Source organism: Siphateles boraxobius, unplaced genomic scaffold (genome assembly GCF_051911475.1).
Source record: "Siphateles boraxobius isolate OS27281-9 unplaced genomic scaffold, OSU_SipBor_1 77, whole genome shotgun sequence".
Classification (NCBI taxonomy): domain Eukaryota; kingdom Metazoa; phylum Chordata; class Actinopteri; order Cypriniformes; family Leuciscidae; genus Siphateles; species Siphateles boraxobius.
Window position 1 is genome coordinate 11,820,095 of NW_027509205.1, and position 20,105 is coordinate 11,840,199.

A 20,105-nucleotide genomic window follows, 5' to 3' on the forward strand; every position below is an offset into this window, starting at 1 on the left:
GTATGCATATCCAAAGAGGTGTGTGGGTGCCAGGAAAGCTGACCAGAATGTGAACACCATGGAGCCAATGACCAAAGCATGCGTTTCATTTTCGCTGCCTAACTAGGCTACCATTTCTCATTCTGGTTTAATTACAGAAGACAATGTGAATACACATTGACTGGCGTTGCGTAGGCATGCTGCACAGCACTTTTGGTATAGCACTATCAATCTGCGTAAAAAAAAGTCACCATGAACTGAAAATTAAATTTGGACAAATATATGAAAAATTGCAATTGACCTAATTACTTATTTCACACGTTATTATTATTATTATTATTTTATTTGTTTCAATTCATGCGACAATGTAATCCAAAACATTAGTTCTCGCCACCCCTTTGCAACAACATCTTCTTATCTCTTCTATAATGACGTGTTCACCAGCGTGAGGGCGGGACAATAATCGCTCCAGGAACCTGTCACTCACATGATGAGCAACAATTAGAAAAACAACAAAAAAGGAAAGAAAAAAAATTCAATTACCGATGGACAAAATCAAAGTCCTGCCCTACATTTTTTTCATGTTCGAGAAGCTCGGATATGCATCGCAATAGCGAAGAAAAGATTATCACTATTTCCATTTCATGCCGACTTTAATATTCAAATGCAATGCCTGCTATGTTCATGTTATACGGTTCAACTTAGAGGAATGTTCCAGGTTCAATACAACTTACAATCGACAGAATTTGCAGCTTAATGCTGAGTAGCAAGAAAATGTATTTCAATTGCTCCCTTGTTACAGTGAGGCACATAATAAAAGTGTATTGGGCCAATTCATGGATTTTTTTAAAAGCAAAAATGTGAATCTTATAATTTCATAAAAGCACAATTCCCCTGTTAAAACTAATGTATTGTTTGTTTGAGCTCTATAGTTTGAGTTCTCACAATTTTATAGTCATTATGGTTATGTTATCATGGCAATAAAGTTGTAAATAAAATTGGATAACTTTACACAAAAATGTTCAGTAAGTGATTTTAACACTCTGAAATTATGATAACATACAGATTATGTCTAGTAGCTATACCATTGACATAGTGAGTATTTTCATGTTATGGATTGTAATCACTTATCTTGTAAGAGCCTCGTTGCTTTTTTAAAGAGAAGAAAATTGTTATTATTCTGTATTAATGGGCTTTGTTTATACTGAAAAAAAGCTATACCTTAAGAGACCGGTTTCCATGCAATTAACTTTTCTTTACATTATTAGCTTTTGTCATGAGATTTACTGCTGTAGTATTGACTATTGAGCCATAATCTCTTTTGCTTTTCGAGCTAATGTTTGTCTCACTTTATATTCTTACATGGGAAGATCTGCGGTTACGTTTCCATAAAATACTTAATTCTTGTTATTCAGCCCCTTTTCATCTGCCGATCAAAAGCATCTTCTTTTCCCGAAGACAGTTTTCTCAGCTGTTCCAGGTGGCAGACGGTTCAATGGCAATCTGAAGGAGAAGGAGGGAGGAGTTGTGCTCAATTACACGCTGGAACGAGAGCATACTGCCACTGACTGTACACAGCAAAATGGGTTAGTTTGATTTCCTTGTATTGATATCACAATGCAGCTAAGTGAGAACATCACGTAATTACAGCGTACGTCTAACCGAGTACTTTCTAAAACATGATACGCTGCCTCCCTGCCATTTCGCACCTCATAGATAATTAGCATAAACAATGAAAGAACTTTTCAGAATCACTTCACGTTATCGGTAGATCCGTCGTCATCAGTGTTTTTTCTCCTCGCATCCGCTTTAACTGAAATCAGGACCATTTTTAGAGCTATGACGTGAGCATGGTGGCGCAGTCCTCCCCACCGGCACAACGTCTGGTTTGTTGGGGGGTTAAACTACTCAAAGCTTTTGTTAGTTCCTAATCCTCCCACTCCCCCACCCTCTCCCCTCCGTCCTCCAACCGCTGCGTCAGTAGGGGACTGGAACGAGAGGTATATATAAGGACCCTGCCACCTGAAGCTCTCAAAGACCAAGATCTCTCCAGCTTTACTCTGCACTAGGAGCTACAAGGACTTCGAAGTTCCCTGCTTCGCTTCTCTGACTGACCTTTCTACGCACTTTAACTTCAACTATTTTGTCAGCATGCAGCTTTTGGCCAGCCTTGTGTCTCTTTTGCTGGTGCTGTATAGCGTCAGAGCAGCAGCTTTGCTTCCAGTGGAGGAGAGGAACCTGGCACAAAGTAGGGTGAGTGGCTGCAATGAGCTTTCTATGTTTTTCATTGTTTCCAGTTGTAGCTTTTATGGATTCACCAAGCAGATGCACGTATTTTAGACACATCTTGATGTTTGCCATCCAATTGACAGACCATTCTGGGGTCATTTCAGTAGCCATATTATTGTGAATAGCTGATATCCTTTAAAAATCTTGCATTCTAATTCAAGTCGAGTTTCTTTCCTATCAGGAGCTGAGTAAAGAGCGTAAGGAGCTGATCCTGAAGCTGATCTCTGGGCTGTTGGATGGAGTAGACAACAGCGTGCTGGCTGGCGAGATAGCACCGGTCCCCATGGATGTGGAGGAGCCCCTGGAGTCCCGTCTGGAAGAACGGGCCGTCTACAACCGGTTATCACAGCTGCCACAGCGCGACCGCAAAGCCCCCTGCAAAAACTTCTTCTGGAAGACCTTCACATCGTGTTAACGGCGCCAGTCCTGCAACGATCCCGCGATCCTCCCTGATACCTGACATGAACTGTGTAGAACTCCACTGTACATACCATCTCCAGTGTCTGAAGAAAGATCTCTGTGGACTTACTCTGACACAGTCTGTTTGTTAAAGACATTGATGATTATATTTATTTATTTATTTATTGATCGATTAAGCTATTTATGGACCTTTGTTGTTTTTCAGCATTAAAAAAAAGAATAAAGCATGGTTAAGATAGTTTCTTTTTTATAAAAGATGTCTCATTTACTGTGGTCAACATTGAGAAAAGCATCAAATTACAGTATGTTTACTGACTGATAAATAAATGTAATTGATCATGGAGCCAGATGTATTACAGATTATCTAATAGTCCTATAAATGTTTTCCCAAAAGAAGAAATCACGTAAAGTCTATTTGTTACATGCTCGTCTGAATGGCACTTTCACAAGCCGTGGTTGTTTAACACTTAATGCACCAGATTAATAGGTAATTTTCCTTGTCAGTGAATTATAAGTAATTGCAGTTGATGAGAGGGTGTGCTTGAAGTCACTAAACCCTTGTCTAATAATTATTTGCTGGTAAATTCAATGCATTACTAAAATGTATCTTTCAGTTTGCCCTTTTTGTTCAACAAATGCAGGTGAGATGCATGTGAAGGGGAAAATGGTCCTTAAAATACAGGCATTTTCTGTATTTTGAACAACACTTCTGTTCTTCAAGTGCATACATCAAGTTTTTGTCCCATCTTAATGGCACTTGTATTTGCCAATGCTGCAATCTAGCTTTAACAGAAAACGATCTAAACACTAGTTAGACTGACAATCCAGCTGTAAACACATGCATTAACTCCTTTTAACTCCTGAGTTTAATTATTAGTCCTCCAAGTGGAGGCATACATGGTTATTCAAACTGTGTCAGCATAAGTAAGTGCCGAGTTACCTGCATAAATGCGTCATTGCTCTTGAATGTGCAACTAGTTGGTGTAATTAATGACATAACAGTGAAAAAGAGAAAATGCATTGGAGCCATGGCCTAGCGATTAGCTCATGTGCCTCCTGGATTTCCTATCACTTCTCTACCGTCCTTTCCATGAATATGTCCAAAATACAAGACAAAAATGTCATATAGTCACTTATTGTGTTCTGTAAATCATTAGTGTTTAAGACAAATAGTGCTAGATATATGGTTGCAACACATGCAAACATATTATGCTGCTACAGTAAGAAAAGAAAACACCATATGCATAAGTACTTTATTTTTGCTTTGAAATCTCAGTGAACTGAAAGCATAGAGTGAGAAAAAGAGCATAGAATGTGTGTGTGACACATTGGCAGCTGCTCTACACACAGCTGAAGAGATCACTTTATAAACTAAAAGAGAAGATTATGTCTGGAGTGGATATTTGATGCTGTAGCGCTGGGGTCACAATGACCTCAATATTCCTCTATTCTTCAATATGAGCAAAGGTTGAATCCAGATGATGGTGACAATGTAAACTGTTTGCTCTTCTCTCACAATATGGATGATAGATACTTAATCTCTATAGACATCAGTAGGAATTCTGTACAGAGTTATTCTGACTTTTTACTGTCCACAGTAAAAAAAAACTATTTAAAATTGGCATGAAATGGAAGTTGCGGTAGTCTTTTCTTCCCTATTGTGACGTATATTCAAGTGGAATGGTTTCTCTACCAAGAAAAAATGTAGGGCGGGACTTGACTTTGTCCTCTGGAAACTGATTGGATCGTTAGATCGCCCTTGTCATAAACACGTCATCAGGGAAGAGAAGAAATGTTGCTGCTTGGTTAAGATTATGAGAGCACATCAATTTATTTATTATAAGATATGTGTGCAAGAATAATTCTTAATATATTGTTATGCACTCCAACGGGCCATCAGTGGTTTAGATTTGATAAAGAAATATAGTAAAATAATTTAATAACTTAGGGTTCATTGTTGTTATTGAACAGAGGTATACAATACAGGTATACAGAGGTGTACGATAATGCAATATCTTGAGTCTCAGGCATTCATATATCATATTCAATTTGCTTGAAAAGTCAGATGGGGCCAAATTTAATTAGATAAAGGAATTATAAACATGCTGGTCTTGCCCAGTAATGTGGAATGAAGAGACAACAAACAGCAATATACATGAGGAATAAAGTGTTATGTTATCATGCAATATGATTTTGGCCATTCCACGAGATGTCAAATGTCTAATGACACAGTCTCTATTACAGTATAATCAATCTCTTTGTTCTTTCTGCCTTTTTTTAGACAACAGATGAATGGACTGTGACTGACTCAAATAGATGACTCTAGGATATGTTTTATTTGCACAAAGATTTGTGTGAAGCGAAAGAAAAACTGCCCATCATACAAGTGCCCTCAGAGCATTGTGAGGAGACATCAAAGCTGCTGCTGGTAAGCAAAGCATTTTGATTGCTTTGCCTTTGATCTGAAGGCATGCTCCCACCTGAACATGAATTTGAAATTCATATGTAATGTGTGTATATTTATCTTTAGGAAATATACACAATTGACTCGCTTCTGTATTTCTAGAAAATACTGTATGAAAATAAACAATTAGAATTAATGAACTAAAAGCTGAAAAAAAGGAAGGATTGACTCTTCAACAACCGTATTTAAAATAAAATTAGGTTAAATATTTTTGTAAGCACAAAACCACATAAGATGACTTGAGGTCACTGTTTTGGGTTATTTTCTATTTATAAACTCGATATGAGAGGCTGCCCTCAAAATCCATAAGACGACAGTCTCAGTCAATATAATGATTCATTAATGTGTCTTTATAAGAGCTGTATAAGCAAAATCACCAAATCATTCGCTTTAGATCATAAAATGTATAGATTGTTTTACATTTACAGCAAAAAGTTAATTTCTTCATCAGTATTTTTGCCGTTTTCCAATAAAATATCTAACACCCTTGAGAAAAATGTGACTGAGCTGTCTAAATTAAATGTAATTTATCATGTTTTCTTGTTTTTTAAGCATACATATAATTAAATTTAGTGAGGTTTATCCACAAGTAAAGAAGAGAAAGAACCAATTTTGCCTGTGAAGTGAACGCATCAGGTTACGTATGCAACCCGATTCCCTGAGAAGGGACGCTGTGCCATGAGCTGATGCTATGGGGAACGGTTCTGCGTAAGCCGGTGTCTGAAGCACGTTTCAAAACAAGCCAGTCTCGACTGGCCAAGCTTTATGGACGTCGTGATGTGACCGAGTCCATAAATAGACGCCTGAAATGCATGTCATCAGATTCAATTTGTCCTGAAGAAGCTGTCAGTGGCCCGGGCCATGGCAACACAACGCAGCGTCTCTTTCCCTTCACAGGGAACCGGGTTACATATGTAACCTGAGACGTTCCCTTTTGAAGTGAACTTTGATGCTGCGTCATCGTATTGATGCTATGGGAACTTCTGTACCAAAGCCACCACGCTCTAAGAAAGAGCCTGCCCAAAAGGCTGTGTATAAGCACAGAACACGGTTTTGACCGCTAGATTCCAAACTCTATATCTTTAATGATAAATACCCAATTGAGAGATTAATGCATTTATTGATATCTTTTAAAAACAAAACAACACCAAACTGTACATTTAAACAAGTTTAATTATACATTTATAAATAATAATAATATCATTAGTAGCCTACCGTAATTATCGCATATGTTGTGGGAGAAACAGGGAATAGGGAGCTGTTCCTTTCATGTTGTAAGGACGTGAAATTGTAGTTCCAGCGGGAGGGAATTATGGGTAGTGTAGTCCAAAACACACATGTGCAGCGCTGAATAGAGCAGAGATATATGTTTCCTTATTTTCTTGAGTATTTATGTTCACTGCAACATGGAAAGTCATGTGGATGCATGCCGAAGAGATCAATAAAGCAGTATACTCAGGACACTTCTTCTAACTCATCATTTGCACAGACTTGAGTAACTAGTGAACTGTTACACACATACATACGGCTGCTGAGACGGTGAGCGCAGAAGAGAAAAGGTAGCCTAACATATTCACAACAGATAGGGTATATTTTCATATCCAGTCAACATAACCCAGAACAAGATAATAACAACTAAAAGTATCTTATTTAGATATTCTATTGACAGTGAGAGAGACAAAGGTCAACCGCGGGAAATGTAACAAAGGAACACCGCTAAATTCAGTGCGGTCAACATGACGGTCTATGGCCGAAATAGTTAAATATGTTCAGTTGTTTTTTTCTTCCTTATGTGTAATTTATATGAAAAACATTTTAAATGAAAATACAGACACTTTTAGGAAAAGTCAGATACCAGCACGTTTTTTATTTATTTTTTCAACAAAGTTATTGCAGATATAAAATTCAAAACGATCAAAATGACCGCCATGGCCGTTCTAGTGCTAGCAAGATCTTTGGAGGATGTCATAATCGTAGTGGAGTAAGCCCTGACCACTAGAGACAAAACCATACCGCTTGCCTCATAGGAGAGGGTAATAACATTCAATGCAAAATGCATTGATTGGTTATTGCATTACCTCTATTGTGACCACCAAAGCAAAGAAGAAGCTCATGAGGTGGACAAAAGAAAGCCTGCAAAACAACTGGCTGACCAGTCGCAAAGGGAACCTTCAGAACTGAAAATGACGACAGGGAGGCTACTCACATGTGGAAGTGAGGAACTGGTCATTAAATTTTGCAAGCATGACCAATTGCCTCTCATCGGGCCAATCCAGTTTTTATTTGGCCAGACTGAGGAAGTTGCTCTGCCTGAGCACCCGCCTGCTTATGTACATCCAACCCCTCTAGATCAGACGCAGAAAGAGACCCTTGTTCTGATTCGCTGAGCGAGCTTCAAGATCCAGAACGGGGTCCTCTGAGTCAGTGAAGAGCATGAGAACGAAGACATTTTTGTCCATCTCAAACACCGCCTTCGCCAAAACAGCCTGTGAACCCCATGACCGAAGTTACCACACTGCCTTGATAGCAGCGGGACCCGAGCCATGAGGTGCAGGAGCTTGGCCCCCTTCCCTCAAGAACGGGATCGGAGCTTGCAGGTGTTGAAGTGATCGCAATGCTTACAGTCAGCCCACTCGAGGACTGATCTCGCATGCTCCTCACCCAAACACACACATGGGGTGTGAATCAACTGCTATAATAAAGTGAGGGCACGGAGTAACACACTTTCTGTAGTTTCTCAACCCTGCCATGTTCACAGACTAAACTCCTGACTAATATTTTCAGACACACTGCAGACAAACATGCAGCTTCTGAAGACAAAGAAGCTAATGACATGCATTTCAGGCATCTATTTATGAACTCAATGACACACTATGTCATGTCACAACGTCCACACATCTTGGCTAATCCAGATTGGCTTGTTTTGACATGCTTCAGACACCGACTCACAATGGCTTGTTCTAGGCCTGTTTGATTTGCAATCGCACTGTGCTCATTTCATTAAGTTTTCATTCATTTGTGTATCATATCATACAAGGTTTAAAACATTTAAATAGACATCAAATAGTAGAAAATGTGTATGATGTGATTTTTTTAGTTGATATCATAGCACTCTTCTCATAGCCCTGATTTCTGACTCATACACCTCACACACTCATTATTGCTTAGTGATTTTAGAGGTTTATATATTATATAGCGCTATGCTTTCCCCTGGCAAACACAAGGAGTGAATGGTTCTGCCGAATATTTTTCCTATCATTTGATAGAATTCGTTATTCATTTTGAAGCCATTATGCCTTTCCGAATAAGGTATACGGCTTTGGTCACATCCCTGCTGTCTTGGATAAGGGATATTTAGATAACTGAAAAAAAGAAAACAAAAATGCTGATAAAAAAAAAAAAAAGCTGTTTAACACATAGGCTCACTTATTCAAAGAAACTCTGTATAGACATGATACACATTTATCAGTAGGTTATATGTGTTCCCTTGTGGATTGAATCAATCCAGCACCATGCACTACCAGTTGACCAACAGGGATGTTCTTGTTAATGGGTAACTAAACCCCTTGTCAGAGCCTGACTCCACCCACTGGCAATATTTGAAAAATGCTGGAAAAGTGGGCAGAGCCCAGCGGAGGGGGGCGTGCACCTGAGACGCATCTCTTTGTATGGAACCTGCCTACGTCACCGGCAACCGCTACGTCACGAACCACCGCAAACATCCAATAGGAAAATTCAACTGCAGTAGCCACCGTTCAACCTGAAGAGGGCAGCACACAGATCTTTTTAAACCATATATTCTAGAATTAAAACGCTTTAAACCCAAATGTAAAAAAATTTACTAGAATCAATGAACAGCATTTATGAAGCTCCATTCTTACAGATCATTAACTAAAAAAAGTTGTTTTAGTGTTTAGTTACCCTTTAATCAATAATTGGCTTTATGCCCAGCTGCACTACTTCCTGAACTTCAGCCAGCTCCTTTGTTTCCTGTCTGCCATTATTGGACAAACTGATTAATCCAGGTGTACCTGGCCTCAATAACAATAATCAGGCACACCTGGATTAATCAGTTTGTCCAATAATGGCTGGCTGAAGTTCAGGAAGTAGTGAAGCTGGGCATAACGCCTATTGAACAGCTATCCACATTCATAATGCCACCTCCATATTTATTTTTAATTTAGACATTATTATATATCACGGTTAAATTATGTCTATGAAATGAGCAAATGCCAAATGTTGAGTCTGCCTCAGGAAACAAAAACTCTCAAAGAAGAGTAGAATTATTTAAATTTCATTTTTGAAACCTTACCCTATAAGCGATTGTTTGAAAGGCCATGACACAGGCTGCTTATTTATTATGATGCTCACACTCTCAACACTGTTTAGATGTATAATGATAGCAACGGGCATTCAAACGACAGACAAATATATTTTTTTTTTTATGATTGGCAGTTTGTTTTGCCATGTTTATCCAGCAAATCTAATATGGTTTGACTGAGACAACCAGACTAAGGCCTAATCCAAATGTCTTGTTTCTTTTCTCTTGATAGACTTTCTTTTATCCGCAGGCGAGTGGTGAGTAATGTTTCAGTGCTACGTAAATGGCATTGCACTCCATGTTAGATCTTTGTCACATGGTCAGGGGGCAACTGGGACTGCTCTCACTTCATTAGTTCTGCGTTGTCTGTGTGTTTGCTTTTATTGCCACCGGCAATGTTTTCTATCATCATCAATAAATCTTGATTTGGTTCTGTGGTGACATTTGCAAGTAGGATACTGAACAGACATACATATACCATGGGTGAGTAACTAAGACATTTGAGAAGGAAGAACACGTAGGAACTTGAATGCCATTTGTGGAGAGGGAAATATTGCCACTGGTGATCAAAAAAATCAATAAATATATTTTTATGAATTATTTCAAGTCATTGTTCATAGAGTTATTTACCTTTCATTGTGCTGTAGTTGGCTCTGCAGGTGCCCTCAGGTCAGGACATATTTGCTCATGTTGAACTATGTGTTATTGTTCCAGCACATACTCTCTGCTTCTCCGATGAGAAAAAAACAGAGCGAGTGGGAAGTTGTTGGCACGTCTAGTTCAAGCATGAATTAGTAATTAGTTTCATAAATACATACAAAACCGGTGCAATTTTGCATTCAGTCATACTTGTTGCTTGATAGTTTTGTACCTTGGAATTTACAGTGTTTTCCTCAAAATAATAACAGAATACTCATACTATTTGGTGAACCATTCCTTTAAATATATCAAGAAAAAAGCACATCTGTTTAGACTATTTTTGAACATCTTTTATTTTTTATTTTTTTAATGCAATCTTAGAGTTCAGCATCAAATACTGTGGTATCAGAAGTTTGCCTTGCATTTTCATACACAGCCTGTATTATTCCATCAGATTAAAGGACTGAAGGGAGTAAAAAATGTATTGCCTTCTCATAGACACAAATAACGAAACAAGCCACAGAATCAAACCCGTGTCAATATCTCAAAGGTCATGTTGAGTTGGAGGAGGACAGAATAGGCTGCATAGAAGACTTTAAGTTTTAGATTTCGTGCTTAACCACTACTAATGACGGCTGATGTGTTTGTGTGCGGTGACTGCATTGCTAGTCAGCACTGGCTAAAAGCATATCATTATCCCTCTTAGCGCACCCTACACTGCAGCGAGAGCTGAGAAAATTAGATGTCACAGACATGAAGAAGGGATGCAGGATGCCTGTAACCATAGAGACCCTGCCTATCACAGAGGGGACCAGTTCAGGAGGAGGGACAGAGTCCTCGTAAGGGGCTTATAAGGGGACAGAGGACACAATCCTGACGTTTCTAATGCCATTTAAACTCAGTGCTGAGAATACAAGATAAAATGATCCCAGCTGTGGTAGTTTCAGTAGAAGCTGTCCACAGTTTCTATTCTGTAGAGCACTGGCAACAGTTTGGCCCCCTTTACACCTGGGATTAACATGCGTTTTATATCAGATATTTTTAGGTAGATCCGAAAAGAGATTAAGTTGCGCTTAATGGAAACATCATAATTTAGTAACTAACCACATCTTTGTTTCCAAACATTTAATTTCTCGCAATCAATGTTGTTATTTTTTATTGAATTTTATGATTTTTCAGTGGTGCGGTTTAATTTTCTTTATCCTAATTTAATTCAAAGCGGTTCACAATTAGCTTCACAATACAGTCACAATCAATCATTTTGCATTCACACTAGTATTTAATTAATTGTGTCCCATTCAACTAAAATGTTATTAAGACAAGGTGTGAAGGATATCTTTGAATTTTAGATTTCTTAGCAAAGTTTAAAATGATTGCTGTTGTCGTCAGTGTAGTAAACCTGTCTGGTGCACCGCACAAGGAACTTCATTATATTTGAAACCACAATAATACTTACAAAAATCTCTATTTAAATTGCTTCTCTTTGTGAAATCAAAGTAAACTGAATCACGGAGCTTGATAATTACCCCATCATCTGAACATTTGCTGTTCAGCGGTGCAGTGCGCACTAAATCACCGTGGTATTGTCTTTGAGAGGAATCAACATTTTGATAATTATTTTGATCATAATTTGAAAACAACAAATGTGTCGACATGTTATTGCAAGCCATGCTGTTTGCTGCTCCAAAATTAGCATAATTACTCTTTGACTAAGTGTGTTTATCAGGGGAACAGATCCAGATTCATGCTGGCCTCAGCATTAAGGGAAATGAAAGTAAAGCAGCGTTTCCTAAAAGCTCTCCTTTGACATTGCGCTTGTGTAAGTCAGTATCACAGATAGTCTGCTAACAAGCAGAGTGGTTGTTGTAGCAGCAGCTCATTAGCTGTGCAATGACTCTGTCATATCCTGACTCTGTGCTATAATTACCGAGAATGGACTGTGGAAAGAGGGAAGGCCACTAAACGCAATATTGACCGTCTTGTTTAAGCGCAGAATTGACCTGTGAGACGTGGGCTTTAAATATCTCAATCACAGACGGGCCACTTGTGGAGCAGAGCAAGAAATGGTTAGAGAGTCTGTAAAAGATTCGTTGCTGCAGAAGGAATGAGAATTTCATGTTATTTGCTGTAATGAAGTCATCACAGTCAAGACACAGACAAAACGACTGCACCCTCATTATACAACATGATTAGAATGAGGATAGTTTGTTTTTGACGTCTGAAAAGGCTATTGTATGTCTAAACACCAGATGAGCAACTGATACAACACCCATGATACAGAGAGGACTCAAAAATACATTATTCACATCTGTCTCCCAAAATCAAGGTTGTTATTGATTATTATCAACTGAGATGTAAATTACCACTGGGAAAAAATCATTTCATCAACAAAAATATAGATGGAACTCCAATTTACCTAGACAGTCTGATGCCAACTCCATATTATCTAGACAGTCTGATTTAGAAATTAATCAAAAAGTGTTTATATAAAAATAAATCACATTTATTTGACCCAAAATGCCTAAAAATACATAAATGCATACATAAATATACAGTATGTACATGAATGAATGAATAAATGAAAACTCAGTACCTTCATTTTTAATTGAAAAATAAAAAACATATTTAGTGTTTAGCTATTGTCCAGTGCGTGCCATTTCAGCGGATCCAGATTTATAGAGTTAAAGCTGAAGTGTGTCGTCTGCCATTGGTCAACAGAACCGATTCAAACTCACGCCATTGGCTGAGCCAACGTTCCTGTGGCAAAATTAACAGTGCTGGCGTTGCTGGAATGAACAAAGCAATTGTGAAATCTCAACATTGTTTACACTTTTAAAGAGGAAATCAACTTTTCAAATGGTTTATTGTGTCTTCATACTCCTGGATAGGAGAAAATATTTTAACACTGACAAAACAAACACTTCAGCTTTAAGGTCAATGATGGTGATGAATGAGGGAATCTGGCGGTGAGAAGGTAAGAGAAACAACAACATAAGTTAAGTGTCAGCAGCGCAGAAATTCTTTCTGTATATGAAATTTTATAATTCTGAGTTATGAAACTATTTTGCTTAAAAAAACCTTATTTTGAGAGAAAGTAGATCTAAAGGCATTGTATTGTGATGAAGTTGTCTCTTTTATATACAATTGTAAGCCTGTTTCCAGCTTTCTTATTAGATTTCTGGATGTTTTAGAAAATAAATCAGTGGCGTAAACCAGAAATGCCATGGATAAACACAGGGAAATGCAGTTTCTCTTAAAACTTGACTGTAAATAGTATGTGCCAAAGCCTAGTAAACTGTGAACCTTACTAATTGGCTATTACTTAAATAAACTAAAACTTACTAAGTCCAATCAAAACATTACCATATCAAATACATCACAAGACACATGTAAACAGCTAAAGACTGTGATTTAGCATTCGTCTTCATTGACATGTCCCCACAGTCCGCCATTAAGTACACTTTATTATGTTTTTGGGCTTCAGTATTGCCTCAAATGTAAATCACAGCTAATCAAGTGATGCACTGCTGCGATATCTATACATAAATGACACTGTGTTATTGATTATGAGTGATCTTGAGGTTAAGGTGATGAATTAAGAAAGAAAGATTAAGGGGGAAACTTTGATGTGAGGCCAAATGAAAACAACCATGAGTCTCCAGCTGCAGCTGTATGGCCTTTTAAACAGTACAGCTAATGATAGGGAAATTACTTGTGATAAATCGAGGCTGAATCCCCCTGCATTGAGGTTCGCCCCGATGTCGGATTGCCATTACTCTTTCAATTTAGTCCTTGATGCATCTTTCACAGATTTAAGTCCCCATATGGCCATTTCCGTTCTCCTGCGGGCCTGTGGCCGTTTGCCAAATCAGTGGCTCTGACACGCAGCTCTGCACCAATGACGGAGAGTGAGGTGGCAATGTGCTCAGGTGCAGAAATCACAGCTTTAGGGTAGAATTCAACTTGACATTAGTTTAACCACAGACTATTGAATAATATCTACCCTGACTACAAACAACAGGAAACCCAGTTATAATCAGACACAGAAAACACACCAAAAATGCATTAAGCACGCTCAATATTGTGCATTTCAAGACGACACAGGTACAATGGAGTTGAATTTATAGCCCTAAAGTTGCATCAAACTTCAATAAATCCAATTGTCTGAATTCTAAAAAAACACCTTTGTCAGGTGGTATCAAAAAGATAGGAACAGATGAGGAGTAAAACAAATACATGCATTTTTATAGCATTTACTTATATCATTTCAGATTTCAGTAGAACAAATATCAGAAATAAATTAAATTTTTTTGAATGTATATTTACAAAGTGTTTCACAGATATTTTGAGGTACCGTAAATGGCTTCTGGCCCTGACTATAAACCTTATTTTTAACATAGGAGCGGGTGCAGGCATTTGTAGCTTGAATATGCAAGGCTTGGTGTAATTCTATGCGACAGAACACACTTTTATGGTGTGGTATGTCCCAACGCTTGTCACCTCTTCTGCTACACACTCAAAAGTATCTTTTTTCCCCACATAGGCAGTAGGCTACATACTTTTTGGGTGTGAAAAGTAGGCAAATTGGGATGCAGACAGTTTTCATAAGATTGGCTTTGGAATTGGATCACACTGCTTTTTCGGTATGTCTTTGATTCTTTAAGAAAAACACCTCATACGATTCATTCGTTCAGGATTCAGACTACACTGGTTGAGCTGTATGTTTTCAATTCTTTAAAAATAACAACCTCATAAGATTCAATCATTTGGTAATCAGACTAAAATGGTTGCACTGCATGATTTCGATTACTTAAAAAGAACTGCCAAAGATTCATTGGTTCGGGAATCGGACTACACTAGTTGTGCTGTATGTTGTTGATTCCTTAACTGCCTGATAATTTGTTTAGAAATTGGAATACATTACTTTGCTGTATGTATATTGATTCTGTGAAGGAAATTTTTATTAACCACAAATTAAATTGTTGCTGAATTGCATATATGAAGAACCAATCATATTAGAGAAAAATGATGTAATGAGTCGTTACCTTTTCCATGTATTCTATATAAACTGAGTATTCTCTTTGCGAGTGAGATTCTTTATGATTAAAGCATTTTAAAGGCATTGTTTGGAGTCTGTCTGCATACTGCTGCAGAACACTAGAGACCTTATTCCCAAGTGACAGTGTTCATACTCTTAGGCGTCCAGGGGTGCAGAGCATCTTATTTTGTGCGAACTGAACACTTATTTTGTGTTAGAATACTATTATTTCTAGCTTAGGCATCTAGGTTGAACTGATGCAGTCAGAGTGGTTCTTAGGCGTGAGGGGTTACCAGTCAGAGTGGAGGTCATCTGAAGACAATTTTGGATTCGAGGTGCCAATCGTAGGGTGTCGTGGGAGACACCTAGGGCACTTTCAAGCTCAAACCGATGCGCTACGTTTTGCTACGATTTCCAGGTTGTATGACATGTTTCCTGGAAACGGTGTGCAATGGGGTTTGAGATATGTTTTCTCTTGTTTGGTGTGTGTGTAAAAAATGTCTGCCCAATCAGCTGCAACATGTACTTAAACCAGCAACATGTATATATAAATCACGCGGTATTAAAGAGACGGCTCGCACAATGGGTCCAATTAAAGTCGTTTACTAATGTGTCTGCTGCAGCTCGGTATACGCAACAACTGAAGATATTAGAAGACATGTTTGTCATTTCATCCGGAAATGCGAGGCAAATGTTGAATCACAATAATTAGGAACCACAGTTTCCACAAATCCCTTCACTCCATTGGGATGTTCTCTTTTATTCTGGATGGGCATTGACTGTAACATCGAGTGTATTTTGCAGTATTAAACATGTATTTATACCGATTTCATCAGGTTCCGAAAATTCTTCATAAAGAGCACAAAGAATGCCTTCTCAACTGCCATAGTTGCAACTCTTGCGTCATCAGAACAGGGCGTTAAACACACCACCGTTTCCGTTTAAAAAATGTTTTGCAACTTTTTGTCAGGGCTGAACGCAGCCCTGGATTAACATAAATCAGGTGCATAGGGGAATTTCTACCACAATTCACTAAGAAGCACTGATGCAAACGATTCGTTCGGGAATCCGACTACACATCTTGCGACAAATGTTCTGGCCCGTATATTTGGTAGCTGTTTTGCGGCGTAATGCAAACAGTTTCGCATCTGCGGGTGAATTTCCATTCGAGAACAAGCCTTTCTTTTTGGTCAAAAGCGTCACCCAACAGAAAATAATCTCCAAATAAGGATACTCAAACAAACAAAAGCATGTTTAGGCATTTTAACATTAACAAGCCATTTAATACGGTGGCCGAGAGAGCTCAACGCGCTGCAACTGAAGAAAACACATCCAAATAGAAAAACACCCCCAAATTAAGAAAATATCTTCATCAGTTTTACAACACACGTGTGCTCCAAAAACTCACAACACGACCAAATCCAGGAACACGGTGCAAAAGTTCACAACACAACCAAATACAGAAACACACTGCAAAAGTTCACAACACAACCAAATACAGAAACGCACTGCAAAAGTTCACAACACAACCAAATACAGAAACACACTGCAAAAGTTCACAACACAACCAAATACAGAAACACACTGCAAAAGTTCACAACACAACCAAATACAGAAACACACTGCAAAAGTTCACAACACAACCAAATACAGAAACGCACTGCAAAAGTTCACAACACAACCAAATACAGAAACACACTGCAAAAGTTCACAACACAACCAAATACAGAAACACACTGCAAAAGTTCACAACACAACCAAATACAGAAACGCACTGCAAAAGTTCACAACACAACCAAATACAGAAACACACTGCAAAAGTTCACAACACAACCAAATACAGAAACACACTGCAAAAGTTCACAACACAACCAAATACAGAAACGCACTGCAAAAGTTCACAACACAACCAAATACAGAAACACACTGCAAAAGTTCACAACACAACCAAATACAGAAACGCACTGCAAAAGTTTACAACATAACCAAATACAGAAACACACTGCAAAAGTTCACAACACAACCAAATACAGAAACGTGCTGCAAATAGCACAGACCACAATGAAAATGTTTCCAGGGGACCCCAATAAGTGACGAACCCAAGTGGGACATGCTTATAGCTCAAAGTCTACTTCTTTTTTTTAACAAAACATACAGAGATGAAATGTTTATGACATAACACTTTGTATACAATATGATATATATTGTATACATATACAAAATGTATATGTTCAAAGTCATCAGATACAAATGAGAAAAGACGAGTAAACAATGAGCTGAAAAATAAAGACATATTTGTTATTTGGCATGTTATGTTATTTGTTATTTGGCATGTTATGTTTAAATAAGTTACATAAGAAATGTTAGGTAATGCAGAGTCCAAAGATGAGACGGCAAGTTTTAAAGTTGAGACACTCACAAACAGATATATAACGCATATTTTAAAAACAATAATAAGAATAATAAGAAATGTATGACGTATAAAGCAATAATAAGACATGTCTGTCGTAAGAACAGCTATTAAGCATATGGACACTATGCTGCGTTGTCATGGGAAAATCCCAGGTGAAATTAATGAGGAAATGACGTTGTCTTTCGTTGCTCCCTTCACCAAGTGCGTTCCAAACGGCTACATAATGTGTGCCATGCTCACTCCAAAGTCCCCACTTCAAGGGCTCTGCCCTTCGATGGGAGTAGGGCATAGGGATGCGCACAAGCAATAAGCATGTCCCAGCCGGGTTCGTCACTTATTCGGGTCCCCTGGAAACATTTCCGTTGTGGTCTCTGCTATTTGAAGCGCATTTCTGTATTTGGTTGTGTTGTGAGTTTTTGGAGCACACATGTGTTGTGAAACTAATGAAGATGTTTTCTTAATTTGCGGGTGTTTTTCTATTTAGATGTTTCTTCAGTTACAGCGAATTGAGCTCTCTCGGCCACTGTAATTTAAGGCTCATTTGTGACGTCAACATGACATCATGACTTTGCGTAAACATACACGCCACTTTCAAGTCAAGTGGCGTGTTATCTATACGCATTTTGAGCTATCCGCGTGTATGTCCACGCCGAAATCTTTTGCGTGTATGTCTACGCCATTAAATGTCCGAGTGATTCCGCGTGTATGTGTACGCCGTTAAATGTCCAAGCGAAACGAAGCAAAATCTATATCTACATCTGTGGAGCGATCTTTTTTTTCCTAGGATGGTAGGAGAACACTCAAAAATGGTATTAACCCCAGTGACGGGTAGGTTTAGGGACGGGGTTGGGGTAGGTCATATATCTATATATACATAATACAGTAATATAACGTTAAGTCAAAGGCGTTGATAAACACGCTGAAAAGCGATTATGCGTGTTGATAGCACGCCAAAAATGGAAATACGAATTGGCGTGTCATACATACGCCATTTCATGAGATCAGTCTGGTGACGTTATGGTGTTCTTAGGAGGTACTTTCATTCAAAGATGCTTCTGTAAAGACAAAGCTTTCAGAAACCAACCTCCAAATATGATCATCCTCACAAGGGACCATCCTAAAATTCACAAGGCAACTATATATTTTCATGTTTAAAGACACAATTTATACTAAGTTAAATTTGTATCCAATAACAATTTAAAGTATTATTTGGGAAATATTTAGTATCTAGTTACATTAAGTTGTTAAATTTTTTTTTAAATATATTGTTTACTTATTTAATCCCATTTTATTGTTTACTTATCTAATCTATATGCTAAAAAATGATTTAGTTTAATATAAGGAGGAGAGGATGAGATGTATAAAGGCCATTTCCCAGGCCAAGCAGGGAGAGTGGATGAGATGGGAGAGTGTGAAACAACGCAAGATGGGCTGGCAAGACCTTTGGTCAATGGAAAAGAGTAGGATCAGTTTCCTTATTAAGTCAACATATGATGTTCTCCCATCACCGCAGAACCTAAACCTCTGGGTAGGAGAGGATCCCTCTTGTCCTTTGTGTTCATCACCTGCCACATTAAGGCACATTTTGACAGGATGTAAGGTGGCTCTTAGCCAAGGTCGGTTTACTTGGCGCCATGACCAAGTATTGCGATGTTTGGCTTTAGCATTGGAAGGCAAGCGTAGTATGACCAATAAATTGCCGCCTGTTCTAGCAAAACATTACACGCAGAAGACAATATTCCTCCGCCCAGGCGAGCAACCACCAAGAAAAGGTGCTAACACCAATTCTCGCCCAGGACAACTGGAAGCTGCTAGGGACTGGAAGATGCTGGCTGATCTTGATCAGCGTCTTATTTTTCCACCTGAGATTGCCACCACTAACCTACGACCAGATATTGTTTTGTGGTCTGGATCAGCACGCATTGTTCAACTGATAGAGTTAACAGTGCCATGGGAGGATGCGGTAGATGAGGCATATGAGAGGAAGAAACTGCGGTATGCTCATCTGGCCAGTGAAGCAGAACAGCGAGGATGGAGAGTCCAGGTTTATCCAGTGGGAGTGGGTTGTCAAGGTTTTGTGGCACACTCTACAACCTGGTTCCTCAGAGACGTCGGATTCAGTGGCCAAGAGTTGCGTCGCACAGTAAAGAACTTATCTGAAGCAGCAGAAAGGAGCAGCAACTGGCTGTGGTTGAGACGGAAAGATTCTAGCTGGTTGTGTACAGGCCGCCATGCTACGGTTTCGTAGAATTCTTGAAAACTTGAAGAGTCTGTTGGTTTATTTGTATAGGTTGTATAGTATTTACAGTCATTACGTTCCTGTGTATATTGCGTGAATGACGGGTGGTTGGGCAGATATTATGCCATACGGAACCGTTGCCACTGAAACTGCATATTAACGCACCAGTGGGGCACGACAGCCTTAGTCAAACGGGTTGGCGCGTATGGTTGGGTTGCGGAGAGACCGGGACCGCACTGTGGTTGAAGCCGTTGTGTGTGCTGACACGTGTTAACACTAGACAGAAGGAGATTTACATCACCA

General features: G+C 38.7%; 1 protein-coding gene across 2 annotated transcripts; it reads left to right on the top strand.

Annotated features, from left to right (window-relative positions):
- The first annotated feature begins 1,440 nt into the window (after positions 1–1,440).
- On the top strand, positions 1,441–2,963 carry sst6.1 (somatostatin family member 6.1). 2 transcript variants are annotated; one of them, XM_077218165.1, is made up of 3 exons: positions 1,441–1,565; positions 1,964–2,232; positions 2,450–2,963. In XM_077218165.1, the coding sequence occupies exons 2-3, from the start codon at positions 2,131–2,133 to the stop codon at positions 2,681–2,683; spliced, it is 336 nt and encodes a 111-aa protein (XP_077074280.1). In that variant the 5' UTR covers positions 1,441–1,565; positions 1,964–2,130; the 3' UTR covers positions 2,684–2,963. The 2 variants fall into 2 exon arrangements, with proteins under 2 accessions (XP_077074280.1, XP_077074279.1); XM_077218164.1 differs by having other exon boundaries at positions 1,468–1,565; positions 1,961–2,232.
- The last annotated feature ends 17,142 nt before the right edge of the window (positions 2,964–20,105 follow it).